The sequence below is a fragment of the Narcine bancroftii genome, chromosome 8 (assembly GCF_036971445.1).
Source record: "Narcine bancroftii isolate sNarBan1 chromosome 8, sNarBan1.hap1, whole genome shotgun sequence".
Lineage (NCBI taxonomy): Eukaryota > Metazoa > Chordata > Chondrichthyes > Torpediniformes > Narcinidae > Narcine > Narcine bancroftii.
Genome location: NC_091476.1, coordinates 145,219,123 through 145,230,504, shown reverse-complemented (window position 1 = coordinate 145,230,504; position 11,382 = coordinate 145,219,123). Strand labels below are relative to the sequence as shown.

Below are 11,382 nucleotides of genomic sequence, written 5' to 3'. Positions count from 1 at the left end.
GTCTGCATGTGTGTTTGGAGTATTTGTCACCAGAGAACCTGTTTCTTTGGGTTGTACTTGTAGAATCAGGATAAATGAACTTGAAATGAAATTGCCATTATTTCCAAGTTGTGAGGCAATTAGTGTTATAGGATTAGTTGGTCAAGTTATTGTAATGGAGGATTAAAACCATGTCCCCAGTTGCTTTTTGCTTATGTGGAACTGACGACACTGGGTCCACACGCAGGTCACCTTACTTTCAGAACTAGCAGATGTAATTAAACTCAGCCATGGGGACTTATCTGAAGATACACTTTGAAATGGAATTCCACTGTGAGGCCCAGGGAAAGCAGTTGTCAAATGCAACACTCTGAAATTGACGAATTGGTCACAACCTGTCTTGCTCGAGAAGTTTTAATAAGTCTTTGTATCTACGAGATAAACCAGGAAGTTATAACATCCTGGTTCCAGAATAATTAATCTTCTAAATTGTAGAATGTAATGTTCAGTTTTGATTTTGACTGACAAATATTAGAAGGAGTAGGCGCATGATTAATTGTTTTTGGGGTATATAAGCCTGTGGTCCTGCTGCTGAAGTTTAGACTCTCCGAGGGGTGGGAACACCCCTTGTCAAGAAGGAAGAACAGCCAGAGTCCGAGCAACGTCCCGGTCGGGGGAGGTGGAGAAGCTGCTACCAGCGCCCTGACAACCTACTACAAGTGTGCAGTCGTTGCCTCGCTTCGGCAGTTGGGACCAGTCCAAGCGTTGATAAGTATAGTTGGGAAGGGCTTGCATATTGTAGTGTGAAATCAGCTTTTGAATTAGTAATAAACATTTGTATAAACTGAACTGCTCTCGGTGTGTGTGTCTATTTTCTTTCGGTAGCTCAAACACTGTGACCAATCTAAATGAACAAAATGAGAGGTATAAGTTTACCCAAGACAATTGGCGCTGCGAGCAGGATTGGTCTCAAGATGTTTCGCCGAAAGAAACAGGTGAGCCCTGAGCAGTTCTTGATTCCTGGATGGACTTCCAAAGACGATGGGTTTGGCATGTTGGCCAATACCCTGTCTTTGTTGGGACCACCCATTAGTTGGGATGAGAAGTTAGACTCATCAAGTGCACCTCTGGGAGAGCGGGTTGCCACTCTCCTTCGAGAAAGTAAATTTCCTGATAAAAAGGGAACGCTAACGAATGGTTTTTGGCTGCTGGCCACAGCATTACGCCACTCCGTTCAGCGTGAAGCAGAATTAATTCAAAGAGAAGTAGAATCTCAGTGCAAAAGAAAGCAATTAGAGGAGGAGCTAGAAGTCCTGCGACAATGCTGTTCCATGATGAGCGAGATTGTTCGCACCAGTCAGGACAGAGCCAAAGAATGGGAAGATAAGCATGTCCAAATGATTTGCCGTAATATTAAACTCCGGCAGCAGCTCTGTGCAGATAAGGAAAGGCATGAAGTAGAACCCAATCCATATCGTAATCATGCCATGATAAGGAATGGTGACGATCCTGATGTAATTGAGGATTGGAATGGGAATATCTGGAATGACAATGGTAATAATGCAGATACTCCTCAGCATGTGTCTAACATACTACCCTCTCCATCTGCTGTTCACGCCCGCCCTATAAGGCAGCAGATTTCCCAAACAGACAGAAGGGGGGATGATGTAAGGGTAGAGATGGAAGGGATAGATACCCCGGTTTCCCATGTGGACCCAGGGGAAAATACCCAAACCCCTGATTATGCTGTATGGCCTACTCCCTCTGTTGGATGGCCTCCACCTCCTCCCCTAGACTGGGTGGAGGACCCTGTGAGCCAAAGTGGGAACAGGGGTCGGAAGGAGTCAATGATCCGTGATTTCTCTGTAAAAGAGCTGGCTGCCATTGGAGATCGATTTAGGCAAAAAGCAGGGGAACATCATCCCCAGCTGCTGAGTCCTCCTGGCCCAGCTGTGCTTTCTGCTCCCACTGCTGCTTCTATCGAGCTGGCTTCTCCTGCTTCAGTTATTCATGATGAGGTAAAACAATGGGTTAAACAGGCTCTTAAAGATAACAATAGCATGTGGTCCTGGAAGCCCCCGAACCCTTCTGAAGCCTGAAGGTGTGGGCAGGATTCCCGTGTCTACCCCATCGAGACACGGCGCACACACGGGGATCCGCAGCCCTACATACCGTTAACAATCCACTGGGGTGGGGGTAATGATCGCCAATACTTGGCTTTGGTCGACACCGGTGCAGAGCACTCGGTGATTCCTGGTAATCCCGACCTCTGGACTGGACCGGCCTTTCGAATAGAGGGGTTGGGAGGAGCGGTCACCCTGGCAAAGGAAATAAAAGTCTGTGCCATGGTGGGTGATAGCCCTTCCCCTGTCTGGTTACATGCCCTGGTGGCTGCTACTGACGAGTGTATCCTGGGTATTAATATGTTGGCCGGTATGGCCCTTAATATTAGCCAAGGGGGATTTGAATTTGGAATTCGAACTATTACAAAAAAACTAGTAGTGGGTCAGGCTAAGTGGGATCCTGTGATGGTGCCAGCCCCCATGAAACCAGTGTGCATTCCACAATATCGTCTCCCTGGGGGGCAGGAAGAGATTACTGCCACCATCGATGCTCTGCAAGAAGAAGGGGTAGTGAGGCCCGCAACGTCGCCCTTTAATAGCCCTGTTTGGCCAGTCCAGAAGCCGGACGGCTCCTGGAGAATGACAGTTGATTATCGATTTTTGAACAAACATGCCCCACCACTTGCTTCAGCAGTTCCGGACATTGTCACCCTTATTGAAAACATTGCTACTGGGAACTCAGGAACATGGTATGCTGTCATTGATCTCGCTAACGCCTTCTTCAGTATTCTTATAGCTGAGGACTCACAGGATCAGTTCGCCTTTACCTGGAAGGGGCGCCAGTATACCTTCACCCACCTTCCAGTATCGCCTTCCCTCTCAATTCACCATTATATTGATGATGTGGCCTCCTGGAGCCTCTGGCAGAAACAAGAGGGTCGCCGAGTCCCGCTGGGATTCTGGTCACGTACCATGCCCGAGGCTGCCGCTCGTTATTCTGTTTTTGAACAACAGTTCCTAGCCTGTTACTGGGCCCTGCTAGAGACTGAAAGAATGACAGGTGATGCAGATGTTCAATTGCGACCTGCACTTCCTATAATGAATTGGGTCCTGGCTAATGATGCTAATCTAAAGATCGGGCGGGCTCAGCAGTCTTCTATTGTTAAATGGAAGTGGTATATTCAGAGTCATGCGACCAGAGGGCCTGAAGGGGTGGGCCACGTACACGAACAGGTGGCTTACCATCCCAGGTCAGGAACTCAGTTATCGGAGGAGGGGGATGGTGGCTCCAGTCAGTATGCTGAGTTGAAGGCAGTCACTTTACCACTAGATCCCCATGATCACCCTCTTCGCCTGTTTACTGATTCCTGGGCTTTGGCTAATGGACTTGTGGTATGGATGCCTGATTTGCAAAAGAACAACTGGATGATACATGACCGCCCAGTATGGGGCAAAGAGTTGTGGCAGCTGTTGTGGGATGCTTCCCACCATCGTGAGATAACCGTTTATCACGTTGATGCCCATACCAATATGGCGACTAACATGGCTCAACATAATGCAGTAGCAGATCAGCTTGCCACTATCAGCTGTGCTGATACCGTCCCCCTGGCTCAATGGGCACATGAACAGAGTGGTCATTTGGGGGAGAAGGGATCAGCTATGTGGTCCCGTACACATGCTTTATCCGTCCATCAGGATGATGTCCGCATGAACGTACGTACATGCCCAGAATGTCGGCTTGTGAAGTTCCATACCGTTCCACCTGGTCCGCATGGCCAAATAAAACGGGGTGCTCACTCAGCTGCGGTCTGGCAAATTGATTACATAGGCCCCATGCTAGACTGTATGGGTAAATATTACGTCCTAGTAATGGTTGACACCTTTTCGGGCCTGGTTTTTACTTTTCCCACCAAGACGGCCGACCAAGCTAGCACTATCCAAGGACTAAACCATTTGATTTATCGTTATGATGTTCCAGAGGAGATTCACTCTGATAATGGCTCGCACTTCTCCGGGAAAGCAATCTGTGATTGGGCAAATGACAACGGTATTTTATGGGTCCACCATATTCCTTATTACCCGCAGGCTGCCGGGTTAGTTGAACAAATGAACGGCTTACTGAAGGAACAAATTCGTTTGTTAACATCACTGGGGACCCAGAAGGGATGGTGCCATGTGCTGCAGCAGGCAGTCGACAATTTGAATCATCGCCCTTTAAAAGAAGGTACACCTTTCCACCGACTTCTTCACGCTCCTGAATTACAGCCTATTCCAGAGGAATAACAGTCATTGCCCCCCATCCCCGAACTAGAGAATGTTGGACAAAAGGTATGGGTGGCACCACCAGGTAGTGGCCCTCCTGTAAAAGGGGAAATAGTGACACCTGCCCAGGGTAACACTCGGTGGGTAGCTATTGAGGGACAGGATGATTTAGTCTGTTTAAACACTGAACGCTTATGGTATCGTGAGTGACATGTGTCAGGCTTCTTTGTTCCAGGTTCTCCATTTTACACTCCTGGTGATCTGGCTTAACAGCTGCTTTGATGCCAGCAATTGGATTTGTAATGTCGAGGACGTTCCAAGGGAGTTCCCCGTGGGAAACACGGTCCGATGCATTACACCAAGGAAGTCCTCGGTCACCAGCCTCAAGTGCAGCTTATATAAATATGTTATTGTTCAGCATGTTTCAAAATCTGTTCGTGAGCTCCAGTATCTGGGTATTGTGGCCAACAAGGATAATTTGAGCCTTGGTTGGAATCCTTTCTCATGGCTAACTGCTACATTTGGGGGAGTGGGCCACACTATCCTCCGTTGGTTGCTCGCATCATTGCTTATCTTTGTAATTGTTGTTTTGATTTCTCTTCTTTCGCTCCCTCTGTACTCAAATACTGGTTAGGCCTCGCAAATGACAGATTGTGACCAAGGGGTGGAATGTAATGGAGGATTAAAACCATGTCCCCAGTTGCTTTTTGCTTATGTGGAACTGACGACACTGGGTCCACACGCAGGTCACCTTACTTTCAGAACTAGCAGATGTAATTAAACTCAGCCATGGGGACTTATCTGAAGATACACTTTGAAATGGAATTCCACTGTGAGGCCCAGGGAAAGCAGTTGTCAAATGCAACACTCTGAAATTGACGAATTGGTCACAACCTGTCTTGCTCGAGAAGTTTTAATAAGTCTTTGTATCTACGAGATAAACCAGGAAGTTATAACATCCTGGTTCCAGAATAATTAATCTTCTAAATTGTAGAATGTAATGTTCAGTTTTGATTTTGACTGACAAATATTAGAAGGAGTAGGCGCATGATTAATTGTTTTTGGGGTATATAAGCCTGTGGTCCTGCTGCTGAAGTTTAGACTCTCCGAGGGGTGGGAACACCCCTTGTCAAGAAGGAAGAACAGCCAGAGTCCGAGCAACGTCCCGGTCGGGGGAGGTGGAGAAGCTGCTACCAGCGCCCTGACAACCTACTACAAGTGTGCAGTCGTTGCCTCGCTTCGGCAGTTGGGACCAGTCCAAGCGTTGATAAGTATAGTTGGGAAGGGCTTGCATATTGTAGTGTGAAATCAGCTTTTGAATTAGTAATAAACATTTGTATAAACTGAACTGCTCTCGGTGTGTGTGTCTATTTTCTTTCGGTAGCTCAAACACTGTGACCAATCTAAATGAACAAAATGAGAGGTATAAGTTTACCCAAGACAGTTATTAACAAATGTCCAATCCAAATCTTATGAAAAAGCATCACATTATAATAATTATGAAGTGTTGTACCTCCAATTTGCAGGTGTTTGAGGTGTTTTGCCAGCTTTTTACTCATACCTTGAAGAAGGACTCAGTTCCAAAACATCGGTTTTATACCTTTACCTCCTGTGGACACTGCAAGACCAGCTGAGTTTCTTCATGTCTGTGTTTTCGCTGCAATCATTGCATCTGCAGACTTTCATGTTTCACTCAAAACATTGTTAATTGCTCTTATAACAATCAAATGTAAATGAATATCAGGCAGCGAGAAATTTATCAACTGTCAAGTATTGTTTGTGTTAGTCAATTTACCTCCAGAATTTAATTTCATTGACTTCAGTGGGGAAAAAAATGAGGAGCTGTGAAAAAACACTGACGAACTTCAAATACATTAAATTAAAATAAAGATGAAAAAAATCTTAGGGATGAAAAGCTGCATCTTAGAACCATAGAATCATAAAGATAAACTGCATGGTAACAGATCCTTTGGGCCAACCTTTTCATGCTGACTAAGTTGTCTGCCTTAGCTGGTCCCATTTGCCTGTATTTGTCCCATATCCTTCCAAACTTTTCTTATCCAAGTACTTGCCTAAGAGGCTATGGCTTCCTCTGCAGCTTATTCCATACATAGTTAGACACCCGTTGTCTGGAATTCAAGCAACCGACTTCTTCAAGCAACCAGCAAAAAAATTGGGGAAAATAAATAAGTAAAAAATACTGAAGTTTAAAATTGGCACGTCTCGCCATTAGTTCACCAATTCACACAACACGCCATCTCAAGCAACTGGAATATTCACTTATCTGGCATCTACCAATCCTCAAAGGTGCCGGATAGCAGGGGTTTTACTATATACAACTACGGCATCACCATCACTGGGTCTCCCATCTCCAAAATCTGGGGATTGGTCACTAATAATGAGAAAGTGAGCTGGTTCACCCACAGAAATTGATGGCAACAAGAACAGGGTGGAGGCATTGTGTCGTTTGTGGAGTGGCGGCATTTTGGCATGCCAAGGCACCTCAATCATCCACACCATTCACGCAGCCATATGCTGAGTGGCAATACTGTTCCAACAAAACTCACCATCCAAGACAATGCAGGCATTTGACTTGTTTCCCATTTACCACCCAAAACATTCACTCCCTCCATGGCTGGTGTACAGAGACTGCACTATATTACTGACATTAAAATCCACTGTGGTTACTCCCCAAGCTTACTCCAACAGGAGCTGCCAGATCGGAAAAATTGATCGTCAGGAAGGATGAACAGCAGGTTCATGGTTCATCACCGCCTGTAGGCTCCTCTCCAAGTTCACATTATCCTAAGTTGAGTGTGCATGGTCTTCATTTTTGCTGGGTCTAACTCCTCCTCAATGTCACCATGAGAATACCTCCACAGAAAAAAAACTGCAGGAATAAAGAAGGCAGTTCACCTTCACCGTCAGTAATGGGTGTGCAATAAATTCTCGGCTTGCCAATATTACAAAAATGCATTAACTTCTTTAAAAAAATATTTATTTTGCAGAAAATTGTTGTGACCTGGTAGTCAATGCCTGAAAGGATAGTTAGTGAAAGCAGATTCAATAGTAATTTTCAAAAGGGAATTTGATCAATATTTGCTAGATAATAAATTTGAGACCTAAGTGGATGATTGGAAAATAAGATCTGAGTGGAACATTCTTTCAGAGATACTGCAGATTCAGCGTGGGCTGGATGGGCAATCAGACTTCACAATCAGGATCCAACCTTTCTTCTAAGATTTTTGCACATATCTGATGTGGAAGCTATGGAGAGGGTGCAGAGGAGATTGACCATGATGTTAGCTGGATTGGAAAAGAAGTCTTATGATGCAAAGTTAGCAGAGCTGGGATTTTTTTGCTTTGGAGCATAGAAGGATGAGGGGAGACTTAATAGATTATGAGAGCCAACACCCATGAGCACAAGAAATTTTCCTTATGCTAATATATCCTAATTTCAAAGTATCATCTTCCAAAAGCATGAGCTTCAGTCTCTTTAATCTAATAAATCTAACTCTGACTGCTGCTTTATGTAGTTTTAATTCATTGATAAAACAGATAAACATTTTGCATAACTTTGCATTAAGACTTTCATAACACTGAATAACAGAGTATTTATTGCATAATGATAGAGATATAAAACATATATAAACAAGCTTCAAAAGAAATAAACAAATTTAAAGAGACAATAATGTATTTGAAGAGAAATACAATTCAAAGAAAAAATTCTCGTGCTCACGCCTTCTCTAAATCCTGAAGAATTATGAGCAAGCCATTAGTCTGGATGGATATCAGGACCTATTACATCAGAGTCACTATGGCAACATTGTAAACAATAGTCTCTAAAAGGCTCAAAATTAACTTAGAGTTTAAAAAAAACACAAGGTTTAAAACTTTACATGGAATGCCTTGCCAGGGGTCACGGTGGAGGCTGAAACATTAGGGGCATTTAAGAGATTTCTAAACAGACACATGAATGGAAGAACAATAGAGGGTTATGGGATAGAGAGAGTTTAGTACTTTTTTAAGGAATATATGGGTTGGCACTTAATGGTTTGCAGGGTCTGTACTATGCTGTAGTGTTCTCCATTCTATGTAAGACTAGAGACACAAATACTACAGATGTTGGCATCTTGAGCAAATAATGAGCCCCTGGAGGGACTCAAAGGGTCAGGCAGTGGCTGTGGGTAGAGATAGTCAGTCAACATTTTGAGTTGGAACTTAGTACTGAGATTCCCAAGTAAACTAAATCAACCTATTCAATGCAGCCTGTACCTGCTCCAAACCTCAATATGGCCTATTATTAGATAACCATCCAGTAGCCCTCTATCCACTGCACTGTGCATGTGATTTCTATGTCATGATTATTTTATTTGCTGGACTGCTGTGGAATATTATTTCAGATTTATTGTCAGAGTATATACATGACATCACATACAACCCTGAGATTCTTTTTCATGTGGGCGAGGCAGAATTGCCACTTATTGGTAGTGCAAAAAAAAATGGATTCAATGTACAGATGTAAACAAATAAAGAAATGTAAACAAACTGATTGTCCAATACAGAGAGAATTTAAAAAATCAATAAAGTGCACAAGTAAGAGTCCTTAAACAAGTCCCTGATTGAGTTTGTTGTTGCGAATTCTGATGATAGAGGGGTAACAGCTGTTCTTGAACCTGGTAGTGTGAGTCGTGAGGCACCTATACCTCTTTCCTACTGGTAGCAGAGAAAGCAGAGCATGTGCTGGGTGGTGTGGATTCTTGATGATTTATTCTGCTCTCTGATGGCATCGTTCCCTGCAGATGATCATGATGGTGGGGAGGGTATTGCCTGTGGTATTCTGGGCTGTATCTACTACCTTTTGCAGGGATTTATGCTCAGGTGTATTGATGTCTTCATACCAGACCATGATGCAGCCGGTCAGCACACTTTCCACCATACAAATGGATAAATTTGCCAAATTATATATTTGACTATACTGCTCTGAAACATTATAGACAAAAATATTATTTTGGACTATAGTGTTTGACAGTAATGTAGTTAAATCTTGGAAAAATAAGATATAACATGAAAAATTTTGCTTTTTAGAGGTGAAGTAATCAGGCTCAGTGTCTCACTGGTATTCAGTAGGTGAAGTGCAAACAGTTTAGTAAAAAGTCTTGAAGTTCATGCCAAAAAAAAAGCACATTACCCAAGTTTATGCTTTATCTTCAGAATTTCTTGCCAGGAACTGTGGAAAACCACTGTTATGCAATGATTGGTTGCTGTTGGCTGGATGCACCTCCCAAGACCAATCTTACCCATAGCCCCTTGCAAGCTCCCCATTCCACTCTGCCTCAGTCAATGAGGTTGATGGCTGTTCCGGTCCATAGTTAATAAAAGTCTTTCAGTTTCATAACTTCATTCTTTTGTGATTATTGATGGTGCGTCAATTTTATTAACTATAGACCGGAATAGGCATCAACCTCATTTTCTGATCAAGGTAGAGTGGAATGGGGAGCATGCAAAGGACTATGGGTAGGATCGGTCTTGGGAGGCGTGTCCAGCCCTCAGCAGCCAATCCTGGCATGACAGAGATTTACCACAGGAATATGTCATGAAATTCATTGTTTTGTGGCAGCATTGCAAGTACAAAGATCGATATAAAATTGAATTTAATATAAATAGATAAGTTAGTACAATATGCAGATCTTTGTCACAAATCTGCAAAGCTACCAACAAACCTTTATGCAGGTTTCAGCCTGCTGATGTAAACAAGTAAACTTGTGTTTCCATCCAAGCCATGACTCTGAAAATTATTTCTCCAAGGAACAAATACATTTAGAAATAATGGCTTGTTATTAAAGGAAGCATTCCGATAAACAAAATTGTACAGATTAAATTTGACTACAAGTATGCATTGATGGGAAGTTTAATTTTAAGATAACTTCTCCATTCAGTTATATTTGCATCATAGAACCATAGAATATTACAGCACAGAAAGAAGCCCTTCTAGTCTGTGCTGAACTATTTTTCTGCCTGGTCCCATTGACCTGCACCCAGTCTTTAGCCTTCCATACCCCTCCCAATGCTATTTTACATAGAACATACAGCACAATACCAGCCCTTCAGCCCACAATATTGTGCTGGCTCATATAAGCAGATGCCATGATAAATCTAAGCTTCTTTCCCTAACAGTCCATAACCATCTATTATTTTACATCCATGTGCCTATCTAAGAATCTTTTAAATGGCCCTAATATACCAGCCCCAACCACTGCTCTCTGCAGTGCATTCCAGGTACCTTGCACTGTCTGTGTAAAATTGAGCATATTGAGCAGAATGATAAATTTTAAATGTATTGAGAATATAATTGTGGTTTTAAGACTCACTAAAACTGCACACGGTGATGTCTTTTGAATCCTAATTATCTATAGAGTGTGAAACATTGTAGAAGGTAGAGAGGCATAAATTCTATCCAGTTTTTAAGTGTGATGCCAGTTAATGAAATAACATAAAGAATCCTTCGCCTTCGGGTAAAAGATCATTTTCAAAGGATAATTAGTGAGGGGAATTTATGCAGTTCTTGTGCATGACCCGCAGATTCCCCTTTGATTATGGTGTAATTTGTTTGCTATTGGTGTTAACTTAGGATATGTCCTTTTCTATTCCACTTATGGCATAGCAGTTGCTAATCACATTTCACATTTGGACCTCAATAACAATAAGGTGTTTTTTTCTACATCCACTTTTGTGCATCTGTGGAGAGTTGGTAGGGCCATCCATTATTTGCCCTTGATTTATTTACTTATTTTTATACATGTATATTTGCCCTGTGTATGTATTGTTTGTCTGTATATGTGTTGTGCCTGGTTGTGTTTTGCATTGAGGACCAGAGAACATTGTTTCATTGGGTTGTTCTTGTGTAATTGAATAATAAATGAACTTCATATCTGACATTGTCTGCAGGGAGTTTATACATTCTCCCTACATCTGCATGGGTTTCCTCCGGGTGCTCCGATTTCCTCCCATTGTTCAAAAAGGTACCAGGGGTTGTAGGTCAATTGGATATAATTAGGTGTCATGGGCTCATGGGCCG

At 42.9% G+C, this 11,382-nt stretch overlaps 1 protein-coding gene across 1 annotated transcript; it reads left to right on the top strand.

Moving 5' to 3' along the window:
* Nucleotides 1–2,324: 2,324 nt before the first annotated feature.
* LOC138741312 (uncharacterized) lies at nucleotides 2,325–5,611 on the top strand. Its single transcript, XM_069895175.1, has 2 exons — nucleotides 2,325–4,266; nucleotides 4,540–5,611. Exons 1-2 carry the CDS (start codon nucleotides 2,325–2,327, stop codon nucleotides 4,572–4,574), a joined length of 1,977 nt encoding a protein of 658 aa, XP_069751276.1. The 3' UTR covers nucleotides 4,575–5,611.
* Nucleotides 5,612–11,382: the final 5,771 nt, after the last annotated feature.

Coding starts and splice junctions, on each gene's coding strand:
- LOC138741312 (XM_069895175.1), top strand. CDS start 2,325: ATGGTGGGTGATAGCCCTTCCCCTGTCTGGTTACATGCCCTGGTGGCT. Junction 4,267..4,539: donor TCATCGCCCTTTAAAAGAAG/GTACACCTTTCC, acceptor TCTTTGTTCCAG/GTTCTCCATTTTACACTCCT.